The 23,483-nt window shown below is 39.3% G+C and overlaps 1 protein-coding gene and 1 pseudogene across 1 annotated transcript; one reads left to right on the top strand and one right to left on the bottom strand.

Moving 5' to 3' along the window:
- The first annotated feature begins 1,299 nt into the window (after positions 1–1,299).
- On the top strand, positions 1,300–2,264 carry LOC119537038 (annotated as a pseudogene).
- A 14,044-nt stretch (positions 2,265–16,308) lies between these two features.
- On the bottom strand, positions 16,309–17,346 carry LOC119537037 (putative olfactory receptor 52P1). The gene is given in 1 exon segment (XM_037839666.1): positions 16,309–17,346. A coding segment is annotated over 1 exon segment (1,038 nt).
- Between the last annotated feature and the right edge of the window lie 6,137 nt (positions 17,347–23,483).

Raw genomic sequence — 23,483 nt, 5'->3', positions numbered from 1 at the left:
CATGGTCCCAGACCAGCAGTATCACCATCACTTGGGAACTTGTTAGAAATGCAAATTTTGGGGCCCTAGCCCAGACCTTCTGAATCAGGAATGCTGGGGAATGGGCTCAGCACCCTGTGTTTAGTAAGCCCTCCTAGCAGTTGTGATGTACATTGAAGTTTGAGAACTGCTGGACTCTTTTTAACCATGGTTATACACAGAGAAGCATTATGGAGGTATTTGAATGCATAGTGATTGAGTCTGTTTCTTCCAAATGACTCTGGTATCTTACAAAACTAGTGACTACTTAGAAAGTGCTATTCTTAATGACCAGGAAGTTACCATATGCCAAATCAGTCCTTTGTGCTCCTCTTTTAATAGTACAGTTATCTGAGTTTCTTCACAAGCTGCATTGTTTTGCATAAGAACTACAGACAATTGTCTATAGAAGCATGACCTTATTCAGAAGTCCATATGAAAGAGTTAAAGCTATTTCTATAGGCATGCACCAAATAGAGAGCAGAAACCATATAATAACCACCATTACATGACAACTGGGAATAGTCAGAACAACCCCTTTTCCTCTGAGAACCATTTTTCAACTCATTTTTCTTTTCTTTGAGTAAAAGGCCAAGTGGGACCCCCTATAAAAGGCCCAGTGGAACCTAATGAACTACTTTCATGCTCCCTCTTTCTTTGACCCCTAGAGAATCAGGGCTGTACTCAGAATTATTAGAAGATGACATCATAGATTTTGTAATTTCCCTTATATAGTCTGAAAGCTTTGGCCCACAGTAACAAGGAAGCTTATATGTTGAGAGCCAGCGTGGGCTGGGAGCTCCTTTTCCTGGACCAAGATCAGCAAAAAAGAAAAAAATTAGTGTTACATGAAATATGAGATAAGCAGATTCAGGTTGTGACCTTCAAATAGGAAGGCTCTTATCACTAGAAGGAAAGGAGTCAGTAGGAAGGATGTAGTAGAATATTTCCAGGTAAGTTCTAATTTATATATTAAAACAACTACTCTTGCCTCCACTCCTTTCAGTCAGGTTGTTTTCCCTAAGCTCCGTCTATCTGTAGCACCCACTGTTTCTATTTAACTGGGATTTTTTCGCTAATTATCGCGCAAGATCTACCCCAGCCACCAAAAGATACTGCCATATTTCTGAAAGTTGAGCTAATTTACAAGATTGAGGAGATGAAGTAGTAAAAGATTCAAGAATCAGGGATTTTTTTTTAAATAATTCAGAAATATTGTTAGATATAACAAAGTGGAGTGGCTCATAGCAGGAACTTTAACAACCACCACCAGCTTCTACCATGCTAATCTTCAACCATTCCAGCTTCATTACCTTCACTCTGATGGGTATACCTGGCTTAGAGCTGCAGCACTTGTGGCTTTCTCCGCCTTTCTCCTCCATGTTTTTGGCTATCCTCATTGGCAATGGTGTTATCCTTTTCCTGATAGCCACAGAGCCCACACTTCATATACCAATGTACCTGCTCCTGTCCCTGCTGATGGCAGCTGACCTCATATCCACTCTGTCTCTGATGCCCAAGCTTCTCTGCCTCTTCTGGTTTAATGATGGGAACATTGCTGCCAGTGCCTGTTTCACTCAGATGTTTTTCATTCATGGTGCATCTGTGGTAAAATCAGCCCTACTTGTGGCAATGGCTTTTGACCGCTATGTGGCTGTGTGTGAGCCATTACGCTACAGCACAATCCTGAGCCATTCCCTAGTCAGACGCCTGGGGCTGGCGGCTCTAGCCAAGGGGGTGATTCTTATCCTGCCCATGCCTCTTCTGCTTCAAAGGCTGACCTTCTGCCACATGGTCATTCCTCACACCTACTGTGACCACATGGCTGTGGTGAAAATGGCCTGTGACCACACCAGACCCAATCGTATCTATGGGCTCTTTGTGGTCCTTCTTGTGGTGGGACTTGCTCTGCTGTTCATTGGCTTCTCTTATGCCCTCATCCTGCAAGCTGTGGTGCACCTCACCTCTCAAGATGCCACCTGAAAAGCCCTGAACACCTGCTCAGCCCACCTCTTTGTCATCCTTGTCACCTATGTGCCTGCACTCTTTTCCTCTCTTGCCCACCACATCGGTCACAATATCGCACCTCATGCCCACATTCTCCTTGCCAGTCTCTACCTCCTCCTACCCTCAATGCTGAACCCCATCATCTAGGCATAAAGATGAAGGAAATACGGGACAAGGTCACCAAGCGCCTATGCAGAGGAAATGCAATCAACTGTGGGTCCTGGCAAAAAAATCTGTGAGTAAATGAACAATGAGGACATGTAATTCAATGCCTTTGTCCAACCATCAAGGACACAGTTATGTCTCCAGTTGAACTGTGGAAAGAATAGATGATGGAGGAGTGATTTTTTCTAACTTATGGGAAGACAGAGTTTGTCCATTCATTGTTCTATGACTGAATAGGGAGAACCTACAGTATCTCCTTCTGTGTGTAAGAGGGGCACTCTGATGACAGGGGATTCCTGATAATTCTCACACCTGTGCTCATGTTCATCAACTAAACACAAAATTTCTCTCCGTAAATGATTCAAGATCACTTCTCCTTGTCTTGGAGAACAGTTAACATTTGCTACATCTTTCTCTATATTTTCTACTTCTTCAATTTCCTGTGTCTGTCTCTAATTAGTATCTTGATGAAAGGGACCTGGCATGCTGATTACTTGGATACCATCTTAACATGTAATAACTCTTCAGGCAATTGGTCTTTTCATCAGTAGTTTTTAGTGTAGTGGCAATGAGCTGTGTTCACAATAACAGGGTGATTGTGATGATGCAGAAGCTTATGACAGAAATGTAAGAACCTGAAGATGATGTACATAGGTAGGATTCAGGGACTGTTGTGATACATATTACAGAAGCTTTCACTGCAAGGGAAAGCACATATCCAGACATCTAATTTGAATGACTTCCATGACCAGGAATTTCATCTTAAAAAAGTAAAAATGATCAGGAGACTCATATATCCTGAAGTGATATTCCTAGAATAGGAACAAATGGAGGAATCCTAGCTTATTTCCTCATGTTTTTAATTCTATCAGAAATAACATCTGTTAAGGTGGCTTTGTGTTAAGTGTTCTGGATATTTTTTATATATAATTACACACTGAATTGCTGCATCTTTAATCCAAGTTATATAATAACATCCATTTTGCTGGTTAAGGTACCGAAACTTATTTTCTCTATGCAACGTTCCCAGAGTCACACAGCTAATAAGTGGTTAAGCCTGGGTTCAAACTCAAATCTAACTGAACATGAAATGCTTTTCCACTCTATTATGCCCATGCTGCATCTTTAAGGACAACCAAGAATGAAAATCAAATTGAGAAGCAAGACCAAGTGGAACACTTAGCAGTAATGTTTTCAATCATAAAAACACAGCAACTATTGTTTACCTACTGTATTCCTAGTACCAAAACTTAATTTGTCTTACCTTGATTGGAGGGTAAACAGTTATAACCTATTTAGAAGAAAACTGAATATATCTCCCTGTTCTAGTTATTCTCTAATGCCCCACCCTGCCCCCATCCAATCTCTACTTTTCTGAGAACTTTGCTGTATCCCTCAGAACTGGCTGTGATGGAATGTATCACCCAGTTTTCATTGCCATCTTGTTTCTTACTGGGTTTGTCTAAAGAGGCTATTTTGGTCTGAGTCCTCCGAGAAGCAGGCTCCAAGACAAGATTGAAAATGCAAGAATTTCTTTAATCAAAATACCTGTATAAAAGAAAATAGGGAGACAGCCAGGATAAGGTGGGAAAGCCATCAGATTGCCATAAAATTTCAATCCCAAGTGAAGAAGGAGGAAAAGATTGAAGGTTGGGTGAAAGTATCCTAGACTGTTGTGTAACAAAGCCATTGAGGAGCCTTTGAGCCAAAATAAACAGACCATGAGTCTCATATCACCAAGCAAGGGTCTGCCCTTATTATCTGTAGAGCCACCCTCAATTATTTTCTGGAAGCAGCCTCTGGTAGGCATGACCTTAGCAGAGGCCTTGGTTAATTATGCTCTCTGTAGTAGGAGGGCTGCAAAACACATTCTCCTGGACACTACAATCCACCCCTTGTACAACACAGATCTACTTTTCCATGTAGATTTGGGAACAGCTCCTGCATATTTTTCAAAGGCTTTTTTCTGGAGGGAAAACTCAAAAGAAAGAGGTTAGTGGAATGAACTACAACCACTGTATGCAATTCATCTCAGGGTTGCAACTGTGTATAATCTACATAGCATCTCTACCTGATGGAGAATTGGCCTTGACCCTGCCCCTGCACCCCCCTCAGGAATTCCTCCCTGTAATTCCCTTGAAGCACACGAAGCGTTTGTTGCTACAACCTTGAATGCTGCCTGCCCTGAATGCATCTTGCTTTGAGAAAAGAGTACCCACATATTTTTCCCAAATCTTTCATGCAAGCTTCTGGCATTCAGCCACCTTTGTCCCCCAGCCCTATACAATCTAAAGAGCAGTTGCCATAGGTACAGACATACTCAAGTGAACTATCTTGCCAGTATCATTGTGCATCTTAATGTAGCTGCACTTCTTCATACATATGGTCTGCTAATAAATTCTTAAAGACTGATCACCCTGGTGTTTAGTGTCTCTTTCTTTGGAGTCTCAACAGGCCCCATGTGGAGTGGTTTGGGGGCAGTGGGACTGAGTCTACCCATTTTTCTTTCTTTGGGGTGATTCCAGCTGCTGGATCACACTTGTCCTCCTTTATTATTCATTCTAAATTTCCCTCACTATTAGTTATTGTAGGCAGGTATTGTAACTTACCTATGTTGACCAAAACTTCATTCCTATACTTGATAGTCATACCTTTCTATGTTCAGGACTACTGAGCAAGCCATTACTGTTACAGTGGGGTAAGAAACTACCAGTAGATGCCCAAGTGACCTACCTGGTTCCACATGAATTCCTTCCTGCTGAGAATAGGTAAAAGTAGTCCTAGCTCCTCCTACTGATTAATGCCAAATACACCTGCCAGTATGGAAACTCTTTAACCTGCTGATTCCTGGGCACATGGAGTCTAGCATGTCCTAATAGCAAGTGTAACTTGTAGTTCAGTGGGGCTCTTGCTGTGTTCTCTGACAAAAATGTGTCCCCAGTGCAAAACCAGAACCTCCAAACTCACAAAGTGCAGAGTTGTAGAGACAAGAAGTAAAAACTCCCCAAGTGGGTCATTAGGATGGTAATGGGGTGACTCCTATTTCTACCACTTGATTCCCAGACCCAGGTATCATTTCTATTGGAGATCGTTCCCATATCAAAGTCACTAATACAATAAAACACTCAGCCCCTTTTTCAAAGAGTTTCTTCCAAGCTGGCATTTCAGCTTCACATTCAGTTCATTCCAAAATTCTTTGAGGTCAGATGCCTCTGGATGGTGTGGGACATGGTCATGTACCCCCTTCCACACTTCATTCACTATAAAGTAGTTCCTCTGGTTATTTGCATGTCGTGTGGTATTCCATGCCATTGGATCAGGCATTCCATAAGCCTTTGGAAGTAGTACTGGTTGATGCTTTGAGAGCCTGACAGGCAAACCCATACCTTAGTATAAGTCTATCCCCATGACAATAAATCACTGAACTTCCTGTGTGGAAGGGGCTTAATATGGTCAAATTGCTACCACATAGTCAGTGGGGGTCTTTAAGTGACAGTACCATAAAGGGGATACATCACTGATCTTTCTCCTAACAAGTTAGATATTCAGAAGCAACAGTAGCTAAGATCATTCTTGATAAGTAGGAGTTCATGCTGTTGGGTTTATACATAGCTTCCAAATCTGCCACGATGGCCATTCCTTGCTAGTTCTGGTTAAGACTGGCTAACATCACTTGGCTGAGTTCTTGTTTACTCACTTGGTTGTTTCTGATGTGCATGCATTCTGGTAGGCATTAACATGTAATACAAAAATCTTCAAATTGTGGGTGTGCTCTCATTTACCTACCACAAGTCTTTAACCCAGATTTCCTTGCCTTCAATCTTTTAGTCCTTTCAATTCTAATAACCACTGCCCAAGAATCTGTATTCTTACTGCAAGCCACTTCTACTTTCACTCAAAGCAAATGACTGTGTGCACTGCTCACAGCTCCACCGTTGGGGGAATATTTTCCCTCTCTACTCTAAGTTAGAGATACCCTTGAAAGTGGCTGTAATATAGCCTTCTTTATTAGTCAGAGTTTCAAAAAAAAAAAGAAAAACAAAGCCAATAGGAACTTATATATATGCTTAGGAATTGGCTCATGCAATTATGGGAGCCTGGCAAGTCTGAATTTTGTAGGGCAGGCTGACAGGCTGGAAATTCTGATAAGGGTGATGTTGAAGTCTTGAGTCCAAATGGTGCCACTGTGGTGGGTGACATGGGGCATGGACTTTCTGTTCAAGCAGTTAAACAGGTCTTTGCACTCTTTGTCCTGCTCTGGTCAGGTTCAATCTCAGATGTACCATTTTCATCTGATGATGGACTGCTGACTTTATAACTTGGTGGGTCTGAATATAGAGTCACTTCATTATTTACTAATGCATAACAAATTACCTTAAAACATAGTGGCTTAAAGCAACCAACATTTGTTATCTCACACAGTTTCTAAGAATCAGAAATTTAGGAGTTTATTAAGAAGATGGTTTTGTTTCAGGGTCTTTCATGAGGTTTTAGTAAAGATGTTGGCAGGAGCTGCAGTCATCTGAAGGCTTGAATGGGGCTAGAGGATCCACTTCCAAGAAGGCTACTCCGTGAATGGTTGTTGTCTGGAGACTTCAGTTCCTTGCCACATGGAAGTCTCCATAGGGTTTCTAGGGTATCCCCATGGCATAGAATATGGTTTCCTAAAGAGTGAGCAATCCAAGAGAGAGTAAAAAAGAAAGAAACTACAATGCATTTTATGACCTATACTCAGAAATGATTTACTATCTGCAGCAGGTTGAATTATGTATCCCCAGCAATCAAATGTTCTTAATCTTAAATCTGCATTCCTATGGATATGAACCCATTGCAGATAGAACCCCTTGAAGATGTTTTTAGTCAAGATGTAGTGAATTGATCAGGGTGGGCCTTGAACCTGATTACTGGGGGCTTTATAAAGAGAACCCAGGAGTCATAGAAGTGAGAAGGGAAAGAATATTACCATATGATGGGAGGCAGAAATAGAAGGCAAAGAACCCCAAGGATCACTACAATCTTCACCAGAATTCTAGTGTTCAGGGAGAAAGTAAGCCTTGGCAATATCTTGATTTTGGACTTCTTCCATCCTCAAAATTGTCAGACAAAAATTCCCACATTTAATCCAAACCACTATGTAGTATTTGTGGTAACAGCTCTGGCAAGGTAAGATACTATCAGTTCTGCAAATACTGTTGGTCATGCAGACTAATCCTGATTACAATGTATGATAGGACCATAAAAGGGCAAGAATACAAGGAAGCAGGGATTATTGGTGACCATCTTCGTATCTGGCTAACACAGTGTCCATATTCAAGTGCTTAATCTCCATCAGGGCCCAGTAACATACCAACAGCTGTTCCTCAAAAGGCAATTAATTCTCTGCTGCAGATGGCATGCTCTTACTCCAAAACCTCAAGATTTTTCATTCTAATATTCCCACTGGAGCTTGCCATTAGTTCCATACTGCATCTTGTCCCATCACTGACACCTCCAATAACTTAGGTTTTCTGTATCATATGGACCAAGCAGCCAATGCATCATAGCCTGGACCTGTAGCTCCTGACCTCAAATTAAAGCTAGCAGCCTTCCATGTCATGTAGAACATGGGCTTGAGCAATATTCCTAGACGTAAAATATGTCACCTATAAAAATAAAATTATCAATGTTAATCACTTCCCTTGATGGATGCCTTTCTCTTTATCCCCTAGGACAGCTCTATTAACCATCTCTACAACTCCTTGCCATTATACTCCCTTGGCTCCTCCACTAACCTTGAAGGTTATTAAGGTAATTGAGGTCTTTTGGATTCTAGTGGTTGAGAGATACCATTTGGCCTCTATTCCTTTGGGATGCCATCATCATCTTGGATATTAATGAACCAAGTTTTGTGACCACCTCTCCAACCATTATCCCAGGCCTACAGAGGGCAGCTACTATTGAATTTACTAGAGATGCCAGTGTCCCTGTCACTAATACATTCCTAATGGCATTGGTGAATGGTACGTCCTCTGGATGCTCTCGTGGAACATAATCCTTTAGTGGGTCTTCTGGCCTTATGTGTGTGGCATTCCACTATGTCTATTTCACTCTTCCTCTACCAAGCATTTCTACTTTACTGAGAGATGACCATCAGGTTTTCCAGGCTCCCAGGGCCATACCAGCAGTGAGTTTGCTCCATAGCTATGGTTATGGTAGAGAGAATTGCAGTATGGCTCCCATGATCTCAACCACCTGGTCTTACTCCTATGGGTATGCAGCATTATATGACAAAAAAGATTTTTCAGACATAATTAAGATTAACAATTTGTTGACCTTAAGATAAGAAGGTTGTCTAGGTGGGCCTAACAAATGCAGGAGCACTTTAAAAGCAGAGAATTTATATATTGCTGGTAGCAGAAGGAGAATTCAGAGATATTCAAAGTATGAGAAGGATTCCATGGGAGACGTCTGAGGGAACTTTATGGAGTATGATAGAAACAGCATAAATTGCCTTGAGCAGATAATTGTAAAAATACGGATATTGAGAACGGTGCCAGTGAGGGCTCAGAAGGAAGTGAGGAATGCATTATTAGAAACTGGAAGAAGGGGGGTTCTTATTATGTGGTGGTAGAAAACTCAGTGGAATTGTTCCTGCAGTTTTGTAAAAAGCATGATTTGACAGTGATCAAGCTGAGGAGATTTCTAATCCTAGAGTGGAAGGTGAAGGAGAGTTTCTTGCTGCTTGTAGTAAAATGCAAAAGGATAGAGATAAATTGAGGAAAGAACTTTTAAACAAAATAGAACCAGGGCTAATGATATTGAAAATTCTCTGCTCTGTAGACGGCAAAAGATGCTAAATTAAAAGATTTATTATCAGGAAAGCCTGCTGTAGAGGAAAGACTGCAAGTGTGACTATATGGCATTTTGCTAAAACCTCAGGAGGATCAGAAGTGCAGAGTATTCATTCACAAGAGTTTAAGGATATGTCTCAAAGATCTTCTCAATCATACCAGAGGGCCTCTAGAAAGTTTAAGGAAATTGTCCCTTGGCCACCTCAGCAGGATGCCAAATAGAGACAGGATTATCGTAATAAGATTTTTGGATGTAATTTTATTTAATGAAGTAAATTCCCATGAAATCCACACAAGGCCCATAAAGTTCCCGGCAGTATTGCTAGACCTTTCTAGGAAAGGGTTGGCCTCCTCTGCATGTCCAGAAGTTTCAGAGGGGATTACTGAGTCAATGTCCTCTGTCCCAGTTTTCAAGATTCCAGGTTTTCCTTACCAGGACCCTGACCTACACATAACAGATCCCCCTTAGCTAAATGTTCAAACATCACTGAAGCCCTGTGATGTTGACAATTAGGTCTTCAGCCTGCCATTAGATTGTGTCTTCCCTTTCATTACATGTGATGAAAGACTCATCATAAACCACCACCACTGAGGCTCTCCACTTAGCTATTAGATGTTTCTTAATATCCTTCTACAAGTCATCAAACAAATTACCAGTAACTAGAAAACTCCATTGTCTTTGTAAGTACTGCTCCCCCGCCCCCCGCCCCCCTAGTTTTCAAATGCTTGCATCATTGTGCCTATCACAGCATTTGCGTCCACCAGTGAAATCTTAGTCATTGAACCACCACCTCCTGATACATGCTATCCTGCCCCACCTGCCAATCAGAAGAACAGCTTGTTTGCCTGCTGGGTGTTGGGGGAGCCTGTCCCGATTCCCTGTCTCACCACTTGTACCATCTCAGTACCACTTGTACCATCACAGTAACACGTAAACTAGTCTGAGTCCTCTGAAAAGCAGATAACAAGATGTGGATTTAATATGTAAGGATTTAATTTGGAAAAATATCCATCTGAAAGAAAATAGGAAGAAAACCATGTAGGTCAGAAGAACAGTTAGACCACACTGCAAGTCTAACCACGAGTTATGGAATAAGAGATAAAAGGCCATGAGGAATCATCTTCACTTGCCACACAAGGTGAAAGTAAGCCTACCAAGGAGTCTGCTAAGATGTTCCATGTCTCCAGGAGTGGTTGTCTTTTAGTATCCCCGTCACACTCAGTCATTGGTGGGGAGCAGCCCATGGGAGACATCACTTTGTTGCAAATGTCCCAGTGGATTTCAGAGCACAGGAGCTGGGGCCTGCAGTCAGTTGGGCTCCCTGTAGTAGGCAGTCTGTGAGGGGAATTTATATGGCCATTACAGAACAATGGAAGGAATTTGGAGGACAAGAGGAATGGTAATTCGGAGGAATTATTCCCCAAGCCTTTTCTCTGACTCCTGTGTTCCTTTAAGGCAGCTATTTGCTAACTTTTTGTATAAACAGTCAGATAGTAAACATTTTTGTTTTTGTAGGTCCATATTTTCTCTGTCACAACTAATCAACTCAGAAACTGTAGTGCGAAAGCAGTCATAGATGATACATAAATATATGAGTGTGGGTGTGTTTAAATAAAACTTTATTTATAAAAACAGATGACAGGCTGAATTTAGCCCACAGGTCATCATTTGGTGACCCCTGCTCTAAGACCACAGCATTGCTTATATTGGAATCAATCCAAATGTCTACCCATAAAGGATTGGTTAAAGAATACCATGCTAGTTAGGAAAAAAAGTGTAGTGAATCTTTATTTACTGTCGTGGGTAGATATCAAATAATACTAGGCTAAAACATAAATTGCAAAATAGTATGTATAAGTACGGTTCCATTTTGTATTAATAATACTTGCAGAATTTTGTTTATATAAAGAATAGGTCTGAACAGATGAATGCAAATTATTGTAAGTCATTACATGGGAGGTTGTGTACATTCTATGCTTTATATTTAATGTTTGCATCTCATGTAGTATTTTTTAGAAATCAGGCAAAAAATGTTTTAATAAGGAAGGAAGTTTAAAAATGCACAGATTCTTTTCTCTAGTAATTCCCTTTATAGATAATACTTGCTATGTGCCCCAAAAAAGCCAATATAAAAACATGTTCATGTGGATTTTTTTAAATGACAAAAACCTGGAAACAAATTTCTGTCCATCAATAGGTGACTACTTAAATAAGTGCAGACTAATTTGAAAAGTAATATTATAGAATAGTGTAAAAGAATAACATAAGTCTATTTGGGCTGATATGGAATAGATGCTGGCATATTATTAAATAAACAAATGAATGAATGAAAAATACTTATACTTAGAATATTATGTCCCCATTCATGTAAATTGTAAACAATAATTTAATTTTGCACACAGAAGTTCTATCTTGTTTAATTTTCACTATATATCTTGTCTCATAAAAATCTATAAATATATCTATTTTATATTAAGGATTAATTTTCTTAAGTTCACACTTGGTAATTTGCTTAAAATTAAAATATCTGTCATCAGATTTTTAGGGGTCCTCAGGTAGTAAGTTCCATCCAGATGTCAATGTCTCTGGCCCAAAATTTCAGGATTCCAGATTATCTTAACAACAAGGTCTGCTTACATTAGAGTGAGCAAGATGGTCATGGTGCTATGTTTTATTAAAAATAAAAATAACCTTTTAAAAACATCTAAAAACAATGTTAATTGGTTTAACCATTTATATTGCATTTTAAGCAAATGGCAGACCATTCAAATAGATGGGGAGGGGAGAGACTTGATACACATTGAAACCTTTTTCATTTATCCATTTGTCAATCATTGCTTAAACTTTCTTTGATTAAATTCTTGTTATATCTCATTAATATAAAGTGGAAGTTCCCTAAAGCAGACCCCTTCTGGAATCTCTCTGCTATATACCACTGATATCAAGCAAAGAGTTGATAATAAAAGTCCCTAAACTCTGATGAAGTTTTCTCCTATTATAGTGAGTAGTGCTTTGCATTTCCTCCTTGGCTATACTCCCCATTCTTCAGATATCAAGTATTTGATTTAATATTTAAATGCTCAGTTTCTGTTGTCTGTCCTGCTCATATTTTATAAAAAATCAAATTTGTTGCTTCTTCCATTGAACTATAAAATATATTTAAAGTCTGAAAACTCTAATTATCCCCAGAATAACAGGGCATCTTTTTTTTTTTTTTTTTTTTTTTGCATTCAGCTTTCTGAGGAGAAAGGAGAGGAGAGGGAAAAAGAGAAAGAGGGGAGAGGAGGGGAGGAAAAGGAAGCTGAGGGGGTAGGGAGGGAGGAAGGAAGGAAAGAAGGGAAAATGCTGCATCTATTAAAAGTTAAAGTGTAGCTCACCTGAACAATGGGTTCCCTGTGATTTGCACATTTCAAAGTATTCACATCTGAGATTTAGTTTGCATTTCTCTCTCTAAATATAAATAGGTGTCTCTGCAGCCATTATTGCCACAGAATTGAGTATTGAAATGTTCTTATACCATGGCTGGCAAGTAAGATCCTGAGAACCAAATCCACACTAATCAAGAACTTGACATCTCTAAAACAATTAGGCAAATTGCAACAAGAAATATTTAGCCAGATAAATACCCTAAAGCAGAGATGAGAATTTGTGAATCGGCTATCATATTCTCAGATGTATTGGTCTATTAAATCAGCCACAGTGACTCAAGTCAGGAAAGGAGGTATTCAAAGCAGTCTTAGTTTAAGGTGAGGTAGAAAAATCCTACCTAAAACTCTGTTTTAAACTGATGGGATGTATTTTGGGGGTAAAGTATTTCCAATCTTATGATCCAAAATTATATATCATGCAAGCAAAAATAAACTATTATTTAAAAATACAAACTAAAGAAAGTAAACTCAGGAAGCTGTATTTGACAATACAGTATATGAAGAAGAGAATCCCCCCAGGGCTCTGACAAAGGAGTGATCCCTCCTGCACAGACTTGGCAGAATCTTAGGAGATGTGTGAGTAGTGGTGCTTTTACTCCCTTCAAACTGGAATATAGGTTCAAACTAGTGCAGATTTCCCAGTGGAAGAAAAAAGCAAGAAGCACTTTAGGAAAGGGAGTTGGAGTGGGACAATGGGAGAGGAAAACATTGTCTTTCTCAATGGTAGGAGATGGAGACTGAGGACATGTGATTTAAAATGTGTGTGTGTGTGCACTGTGTTAAGGTTATATTAAGGTTACTTTAATTAGCTGTAAATAGTGTTTGTGAAAACGAACTTTCTTAATAAAGATACATATTTTAAAAGTTGGAAATAAATTAATAATTCTGTGGAAAGAGATCAAAGTGCTAGCCCCTTATTAAACTCAGAAAAGGTCCACAACCTACTGCAAGGAATTGGCTGCACAGATCTTTGCATTAGACAATCCTTGTGCACCTCATCACAATTCCCTTGACCATAGCTCTTCTCTAGCCACTTTGACCAGTTCCATGTAGGTGCCATCAAGCAGTGTCTCACCTCAGGTCATGCCCACTACCTGTAGGCTCTTGTATGGCCCTTCCCTAACCCCATGGTATGGGACACCCCAGAAACCAGCTGTGCAGTCTGGCATATATAAACAGAAAGTGAAGGAGAATTAACCTCTGTGAGGCAGCCCTAGAACCCCATGTGAGCCACTGAGTAAAATCCTTTCATCTCCTGAAGAAGAGAGTTCTGGGATATATTTCATAAAGCTCTTCAAATGGTCCTGGCAGGCATGGACTCCAGTCTCCAGAAGCAGAATATGAGTGAATAAGAACTCCTTGCATCTGCTTTTCTTCCTTCCCTATTTTTCGCTCCATGTTCTGCACTCCTGTTCCCTGGGGTCTCATTTCCAATGGAACAGCCAATTTGCAAGCTTCGTCTTAGGCCCTGCTTTGGGGGAGATCCTAGATTTAGCCTCCCGCATGAGAAACATCTTCTCCTATCCCCCAGTCTGCAGACAGAGGTATTGCCTACCTGATCTTTTACTTATTAGGATGTATTTACTTATATCACTATTATTATATAGTTTTTTTATAATTACTTATATAATTTTATATTATTTACTTATTTTGGGGCTTGAGCCATTTTAAGGGCTAAGTTCTCCAAAGAGGAATGGAGATAGTGATAGAGACATTGATCCTGGGCTAGTTCAACTTCCAGATATCTAACAGACAAACAAAAATTGAATTAAAGCTTGACTGAAAGATCAAACTCATGAAAATTCTGTCAGCTTTCACATGGTTAGGAACAATTCTATAGACATGAAAAGAAAAGTCAGTTAATATTGGAGTCATGTGCCATGTTTCCAGCAAGCCATCAGGAGAGAAATCCAGCACGTTGATTGACCATAGAGTAATACAACTTGTGAGGAGAAAACTCAAGTAAGACGGACAGACACCATCAGGCTTTCCATCCTGTGTTTTCTTCTCATTTTCTCCAGTTCCCTTGGTTTCCTCAGAATCAAATGCTGCTACCAACCTTCCAGTCACAGTTCTCCCAGTATGTGTTATACACAGCTGCATATAGATCTTTTGTCTATAATTTTAGTAAAAGTAGATTTCTCATTTGCAAAAAGTCCCACCAAAAAAACACAAAGGGAATAAAACAAAATAAATATGGGAGTTGATAATGTTTTAAAGCATCTGGACTCCCTGCTTCTGTACCTCAATCCTGTTCAAATTAGATTAAAAAAATCATTCCATCTCAGATCTCAGCAAAAGGAAGCTTTTTGCTACCAGAGTTGTTGAGGCTAAAGAGTGCCTCAGGCCCTTTCACAATCTGTTACTTATTTGCAGGTTAAATTTTCAATCAGAACAGCATTTTGCTGTGGGTTTTATATATATGGAAGTTTAAGTTTATCTACACTGTGTTCATTTCAAATAGTTAATACTCTGTTCCTCTACCATTTTTGTTACTGCAAACCTTCATTGGTTTCTGGTCTTCCATGTGTACAAAAGTCACTTCCTATTCACTTCCTAAAAGATTTTTTTTTTTTCTCCTGAAGCTCAGGCCTTTTGTTTCAACCTCTAAAGTATCCCACCTTCCTCAGCCCATATTATTTACTTTTCAGTTAACATGAAGCCTTTATTGTTATTTATTTTTTATTATAGATGGTACCATTTTGCTGCTGTTTAAGTATTGTAAGTCTCTACTGTAAATAGTGACCATGTGGCTTTGAAGTTAGGTATCTTTGTCATTGAATCCTGTGTGCACATATTAGCTCTACAATATCATGAAAATCCTAGGAACTTTCTGCTTTCAAACTTCATGTCTCTTAAAATATTTGCCACTATATCATAAATCATTGTCTAGAAACGGTAAACATTATGCCCTGAACTTGAACAAATATATTCAGGGCACAGGATCTGAGTTGTGTATGGGGCCCTGGGTTCCTGTCTATTCTCCTTCTTGAGGTTCCAGAGAAATGCCTTGCAGAGATCTGATTCCCAGTATAAAAATGACTTTTATAAGTATGATCATTAAGAGAACATTTGTAACACTAACTCTTTGCAAAAAATTCTTCTCTGATACAGGATTTAATTGAGGCAAGCAATAGAGTTGACTCTACGAGTTTTTATAAGTATGAAATTAGTCAAAAAGAATATCAAACTTTTAAGCCTAGGCACTTCCCATTTCTCCTTTTCCTTTGTATATTCTCTGAGAATTGGAGGATATAGTTTCTGTCTAAGTTTCCTAAGCCTATAAGAAAGCAAAAAGTTCTTTTTCCATAATGTAAGGCTTTTGCAGAAGGAAAATAAAATAATGATTTCTAAATTCAATTTTGAACATTCCCTGTCTTTCCTTATTGACTCTGAATCTTCACCTCCCACATTGCCCTTAAACACATGAAGAAGTATACACTCATCCACTCATACCTTGACCTTGCTCTGACAAAGTAAGTCATATTCTACAGTCATTGATGGTGGGCTACTTATTGTTTGCTCTTACATGAACTCCATAGGAAACATTCCATCCCACCTTATGTGTGTTCAATGTTTGTTTTGTCCAAAGAGTTTACATACAGTATCACAAATAACATGACCAGACAACTTTCTATCAGTTATTGAGAGCAGATATCATTATTCCCATTTCATAGGGGACAACTGCTTTGCATTTGAGCTAGTGAGCCCAAGAAGATCTCCTGTGTCTCAGATTCTCTGTCGAAGGATGAACCACTTCACAGCTAATCTGCCAGTATGACATTATTCTACTACTAGTCAATTCTCCCCAAGTACTGCATCCAATTAACTTTTCTTCCTCATAGCACCTACTGTTGGATTAGGAGGCAGTTTTCTGACCAAGGGCAATAGTTACGGGCTCCTTTCCCCTGCACCCGTATTTGGCCACTTTGTCCCTAAACTCCTTGGTTTTCACTCCATAAATAATGGGATTGAGCATTGGAGGTACAAGGAAGTAGAGGTTGCCAAGAATGGTGTGGATATGGGGTGGAATGCCTCGGCCAAAGCGATGAGTAAGAAAAGAGAAAAGTGAGGGTGTGTAAGAAATAAGCATGACACAGATGTGTGTGGTGCAGGTGTTGACTGCTTTGTGGTGGGCTTCCTTGGAAGATAGCCGCATTATAGCCCGGATAATTAGCACATAAGATGAGCCAATAGCTGAGATATCCATCCCAACAACCAACAAGGCTACCACCAGGCCATATATTCGGTTGACTATGGTGTCTACACACACCAACTTCACCACAGCCATATGTTCACAGTAGGTGGTGGGGATGACATGGTTGGCATGAAAGGGCATCTTCTGGAGGAGGATGGGCATGGGGAGAATGAAAAGGAAGGCTCTCACCAAACTTACTAGGCCAATAAACCCAATGCGACTGTTAGAAAGGATAGTGGCGTAGCGCAGGGGCTCACAGATGGCCACATAGCGGTCAAAGGCCATGGTCATGAGGATAGCAGACTGCAATGCAGAGATGGAGTGGATGAAGAACAGCTGGACTAAGCAGCCCTCGTAGGTGATCTCACTCTGGCCAAACCAGAAGATGCACAGTACCTTGGGAACGGTGGTTGTGGACATGCCCAGGTCTGTGACGGCCAGCATGCAGAGGAGCAGGAACATAGGCTTGTGCAGGGAGCGCTCTGTGGAGATGATGAAGAGGATGGTGCAGTTCCCAAGGACGGTGATGAAGTACATGGAGGAGAAGGGGATCGATACCCATATGTGTTGGTCCTCCATCCCGGGAATGCCTTGGAGAATGAAGAAAGAAGGGTGGCCCTGGGTGGCATTGCAAGTAGTCATGGTGGCACCCTAGTGAAATAATTGAGAGGAGCAATAAAGTAACTGCATTAGCTTCATTTTTTTAAAAAAAATCCAAGTGTCCCAAAACGGAAAACAAAATTTGGAACTTTAATATATACAAAAACAATTCTGAAAATTAAGATAAAATCCTGGAAAAGAAAGTACTCCCTCTTAACACAAATTCAGGTATATTCCAGGCCTCATTGATTCATATCACAAAATCATTTAAAACAAAATCTAGCTTTATACTATTACAATAGACATTCTTGAACCTAATGATTCGGGAAGGTTAAGACTAAAGGAATTAGGGAAAAAACAGCACACCTTAAAATAGCTAGCCAAAAAGATGGTAGTATAGCAGCATTGATATTAGAGACAATATATTTTAAGATGAATACTTTATGAAGGAAAAAGTGGTCAGTTATTCATTAATAAATATATTATTAAATATGTAAGAATATATTAAGAAATGAATGTGTCATCATTTAAAAAACATACATTGGAATACATAAACAAAAATGGACAGTAACACGAAGAGAAATTGACAAATTTTAACATGTCTGTCATAGAAACCAAAGAAACCAAAAGTCCACATAGGTCTAGAAAAGAGTTTTAAAAAAGTAAGGCATAGCTTAAAAGCTGACACTTTCCATAAATAAATATTATAGCATATGCCTTATCAGACCACAAGAAAAAGAGAGGAAAAAAAGATGGAAAAAAAAAGGAGAGAGAGAGAAAAAAGAAAAGAACACCACTAGTACCAAATGGAGACATTTCTTTGGTTACAATAAAAATGACAACAAAGATTGAAACGGAAAAATATTTCTTATTATAGAATCTAATGGCAGCATACCACCCCAAATTATCCTGTCTTCTATTTTCAGACAATATAAATAAATATGTGATTAGCTTATTTTAAGGAAATAGTCACTGGTGGGGGTGTGGAGGATACCTGTACTCCGTAAAAGCATTGTTTTATAAAAGAAAGAAAGGGAAAAAAAAACAAAACAAAAAAACATATATACAAAATATAAAAAATATATATAAAATATACAAAATATTCCAAGAAAAAAACAGGTCAGTCAGTGGATTTTCCTCATGGGCCATTTAGTTATGGTCCTTGCCTAGTCTCACTATTTGGGTTTAATTATTGGCTCTTTCACCCCACAACTGTGAAACCTTGAGAAAATTCCCTGAATCTCTCTTAGCCTCAGTGTCTTCATCTGTATTTGTGAATGATGACGCTCTCAATGGGATACTTTGAGAATCTTGTGATGTTGTTGGTACATAGCAAATGCTCCACCAAATGTTATGTAATTATGCACCAAGATAAAGTAAGGACTTGGGGAGTGGGGTGGGGGTGGGGGTTCTAAAATCTAGGAATCGGGGAAGGAAGTGTGATTGATCTTCTGCATGACTTCCAGGGAAAAGGTGAACCTGTGGAGAATGTGAAAAGCCAAGACAGTTTAGAGAGGGCAGTCTTACTGCTTTCATCTGCTCTCACTCTAAATCCCTTTTACTTAGTCTCTATTTACGATCAACTCACAATCTCAGATCAGCCTCTGCTACCTATTTTATACTGGTGAGTTTTTATTTTTACATTTATTTATTCTTTCAAAAATAGTTATAGTACCAACTGTTCTGTTCTACAGTGTGTTCAGGGCATTGTGGTGGAATTCAAAGGGAATGAAAAGTTTTGGTTCTGTTGCCAGGTAATTTTTCAACACCTTTCTAGTCAGGAATAGTGGGAAGTCTCTCCAGACTCTCCCCTGTCCAATTGATTGCCCCCCAAAACTCTTTCGATCTAAGATTTTATGGGGTACCACATCCAAGCATTTGTGTTCCTCCCGTGTCCTAGTCTGTGGGGCTTATGTTTAGGGCCAGTGTGACTGCAAACTACTCTATGCATCACAGATGTTTCTTGCAGTCTTCCATTTGAAAGTACTATCCAGGTAAGCACAGCATGGGAGGGAAAGTAGGAGGATTTCTGGGGAGGGGACTCTGTCAAGGATCCTAGCAGTTCCATCTGAGGAGATGTGTCACTGAAGGCTGAGGTGAAGAGAGGCTCTTTACAGCAGGGTTCTGAGCCCTTCTGTGCCTCGGGGCTCTCTCTGAGCAGCAGGAGTCCTGAGAAACAGTGGAGCTTGGCAACACCAGCTCTATCCTCAGCATAGCAGAGTCTGCTGTGATGACTTTTGAGAAGTTATATCATTCCCCACTCGCTAAACACAAGATTCCATAATTAGTGCTTTTGTTTCTTCCTTTGTGTTCATTCTTTGCCTTCCCTGATGTCTTTCTTCCCCTTAACTGTACACCCCCTTGAAGAAAGCTGGTCCCAAAGCATGAATAAGTCTCTGGAAAATGGAAACTGCCTCCTCAGTTTCTCCAAGGGACAATGCTGAGAGCCAAGAGCTGAGGGAGAGAAGACCTTGTTGATGAGAACTCTGCAAAGGGCTAAGGGTGAAGTAGGCAATGGGATACTGAACCCCTGAAGTTCAGGAAATAGGGTACTAGGATATCAGTATAAAGCCCACCCTCACCCTGAACCACTTACCTGAATGTGAGGCAGTGAGAGAGGGGGAAGCTGATCCCAGACACCTGCAAATTTGTTTGTGAGAGTGTGACCACATGTATGTAGGTGTATCTTAGCAAGCACCCATATGGCTCTTGAAGAGCACTCTCATGGCTCCGCATCTCTCCACTCCTTACTTCCTGGCACCCAGAAGCCTAGGTTTGGCCCTTTAAGTAACCTAAGCAAAGGCCCCCAGAGTGTTCAGATTTAGCTCTTTTGCATTGCCACTCTCCCACAAGGACCTACTACTACTGTGTGTAAAATTGACCCTAGGGGTTCCCAGGGCTCCCAGAGGATTTTGCTGGTTGACCTTAGAAGAGTCTGACATAGTAGCCAGAGGAGAGGGAAGGCAAAGCTAAAGCTAAGTCTGGGACTAGATTTGGTGCCTGGCAGGTTAGGAATCCCAAAGACCCTCTTCCCCAAGCGTGTGGAGTTGTGGAAAGGTGGGAGGGACTTCCTCCATGGCGGAAAAATTATGCCTGTGAAAGCATCAGAAAACAACCTCTGTTGTTGGATATCATGGCAAAATAGTGTTAGCAGCTTCAAATTGCTGTCCATCTTTAGCCCCTTTTTGATTTTTTCTATCTAACCTTTGTCCCAGCCCAGTGACTTTGCCCCAGATATTACCCAGGACATTTTCTGCAATCCAGTCACCCCATCTCTAGCCTCACTGGCCACAAAATCTCCCCAAATTCTGGATCCAGGTGTTGCCAGATTTCTGTTCTCATCAATTCAGAGAAAGCAAGTTATTAAAGTTTGTCAAGGAGGTACTTTGTTAAGACCAATTTAAAATGCACAAACAAAGCAAATGGTCAAAGTCATGCAGACTTTAAAGGCCTCACAGAAGCCCATTGTAAATTTTGTTATAGCACAAGTTCTGCCTACCTACCTGCACTGTGGAGAGACTTTGTTCAGACAAGTGTCAGAAAGAGAGAAGGAGGAGCAGAGGAAACTGAAGGGCAAACTATATATTTCTGAACAATCAATATATCAGTGCAAAGGTCCATCAACAAGTAAGCACGGAGGCACTTTTTACAGACATATAACAGCCTAGAGCTTTCCCTGCAGAAAGCCATGCCTTAATATGTAGAAATCCTTGCCTCTCCCTTCCCTTTCCTCTCTGTTCCAACGTAGTACCAATGTAGTACCAATGAGTGGTAATAACAGCTAGCCACCAAAGAGAGTCCTCGTGCTACTGTCTCAATTTGACATTCTTGGTTCTATCAGATCCCTGAATAAAACTTCATAAAGAAACTTTTCTTGCAGTACAGCCTCCAAAACTCTGCCAGAAGCCATCCACAATCATCCAGGAGACTCCCATCTCTCTAGTTAAAACTTTTTTTTTTTTTTTTTTTTTTTTTTTTTTTTTTTTTTTTTTTTGAGAACAGCCTGAAATTCCACCTGATTTTCCTCTAGCTCTTACATGTCTGGATTGGTAGTGAGTAATACAAAGGAGGAGAGAAAAATGTCGATTTCATCATGTCACTTCTGTGCTCTTAAACTTTGAACCCCCAAATGAACACAGAGCCCTATTTGTCTTTCCAATTTTTGGTTCCACTTCATTCTCATGTGTTTCTTATGCTGCAGTTAAATGTGACTAGTTTCTGTTCCTCGACTCTCCTGCCTCTGCAGTACCCTATCCTTCAGCTTCTCTCCTGTGCCCAATGATCCCTTTCAAAGCCTTTCTTAGATACCTTTCTATTATTTCAAGTAGATTTCAAGGTTCTGCTTAAATACCACCTCTTCCATGAAGTTCTTCTTTAATGCTAATTAAAATTAACCTCACTGCTGTAATCCCACAGATCCATATTCCTGTAATGATATATTCTAAGTGCACTGAAGTTATTTTATACATGTCTGGAGACACTGCTAAACAACAGACTCCTTGAGGCTAAAGACCATGTCCATTTTTGTATGCTTTAAGCAGTGCTTCTCAAACTTCAATGTGCATACAAGTCACCTGGAAATCTTGTTAAAATTCACATTCTGGTTCATTAGGTCCGGGGTAGGGCCCAAGATTCTGCATTTCTAAGTTCCCTTCCTGCTGGTCTGAGGACTACACTTTTTTTATAATCAGAAAAGTTGTAGGTTTACAGAAAAATCATGTAGAAAATACAGAATTCTATATACCCCCTCTGTTATTAAAACCTTGCATTAGTGTGGTACATTTGATAAAATTGATGAAATATTCTTATAATCATACTATTAACTATAGTCCATGGTTTACCTTAGGGTTCCCTGTTTGTGTTGTACAGTCCAATGGTTTTTTTTTTTTTTTATTTGTATTCTAGTAACATATATACAATCTAAATTTTCTAGTCACAACTCTTAACCTTGCCCTCTGAATAATCACATTAAATCAAGGCAATTTCAAACAAATTTAAACAATTAGTTTTGCTTGCAGTCTTGACAAAATGGTTACTGAAACTCAAAAGGAAGAACAATCATCTAAAGATAATAATGATATATTGAAGGGGTGTTTACCCTCCCAGAAAATAAAGTGTATTAAAAAACTGTTGGACTTCTAACAATAAAGCAACGATGGAGGAATAGACAGATTATTTGAACACACTGGTATAAATACAAATCCCCAAGTACATATGCAATGTATTATATAATGAAGACAATAACTATAGGCAGTGAATAAAGATAGATTACACATAATATAATTTTATAGAAATTATTAAATGTCTTATATTACATATCACTCATGATGTTTTCATGTCTGCCAACATCAGATCTTGATTTCTTTTATTTTTACCTCTTTCACATACTTAACAGTTTAAAAGAGTAATGCAGCTTACATCTATGTATCCACAACATAGATTAAGAAATAAAATGCTACAAGAACAGGACCTCATACGCAGCCCGCTCATGAGACATTTGTTTTCCTTAGCCATCAAAGATGTCCAACAAGCTGAATTTTATGTTTATCATTCCCATGACATTTTATAATTTTTCTACATATATATGCAACCTAAACTAATATACAATATTGCTGAGCACGTTTAAACTTTATGTAAATGATGTTAATATCATGTGCACTTTTCTGCATCTTGATTTTTGCTCAAAATGATGATTGTGAGATACATTCATGTTGATAAACATAGGACTAGTTCAGTATTTACTGATTCATAAAGTCCATTTATTACTGCTATATTGAGGTACTATATGGTACTATTATATTTTACTGAATGATGAGACAACATTTCATTCAATCTTTGATGAAAATTTAGTTTGCTTAAAATTATTTGTAATTACAATGTTGTTATTAATATTCTTATATAAGGCTATCTTATACACTTCTATACTGTATTTCTAGGGCATATATTTCGGAATGGAATTTCTAGATTGCAGGATATGCATATCTTCAATTTTGGTGAATACTGGTAAATTGATCTTGAAAGTAGTTGAATAATATTTACAATCCCACTAGCAAGGAATATGTGTTCCCATTGCTCTATATCCTCACTAATCTTCAGCATTGTTGAATTATTGTTTTAGTTTTGCAAATGTGAAGGATATAAAAGTGATTTTTCTTTGTGTTGTCTGTACTACCAAGATGGTTGAGCATTGTTTCATAAATATATTGGTGTTTCCTCTTTTGATAATTTCATGTCCT

This window comes from Choloepus didactylus, chromosome 6, assembly GCF_015220235.1.
Source record: "Choloepus didactylus isolate mChoDid1 chromosome 6, mChoDid1.pri, whole genome shotgun sequence".
NCBI classification, from domain to species: domain Eukaryota; kingdom Metazoa; phylum Chordata; class Mammalia; order Pilosa; family Megalonychidae; genus Choloepus; species Choloepus didactylus.
This window is presented reverse-complemented; position numbering and strand designations above follow the sequence as displayed.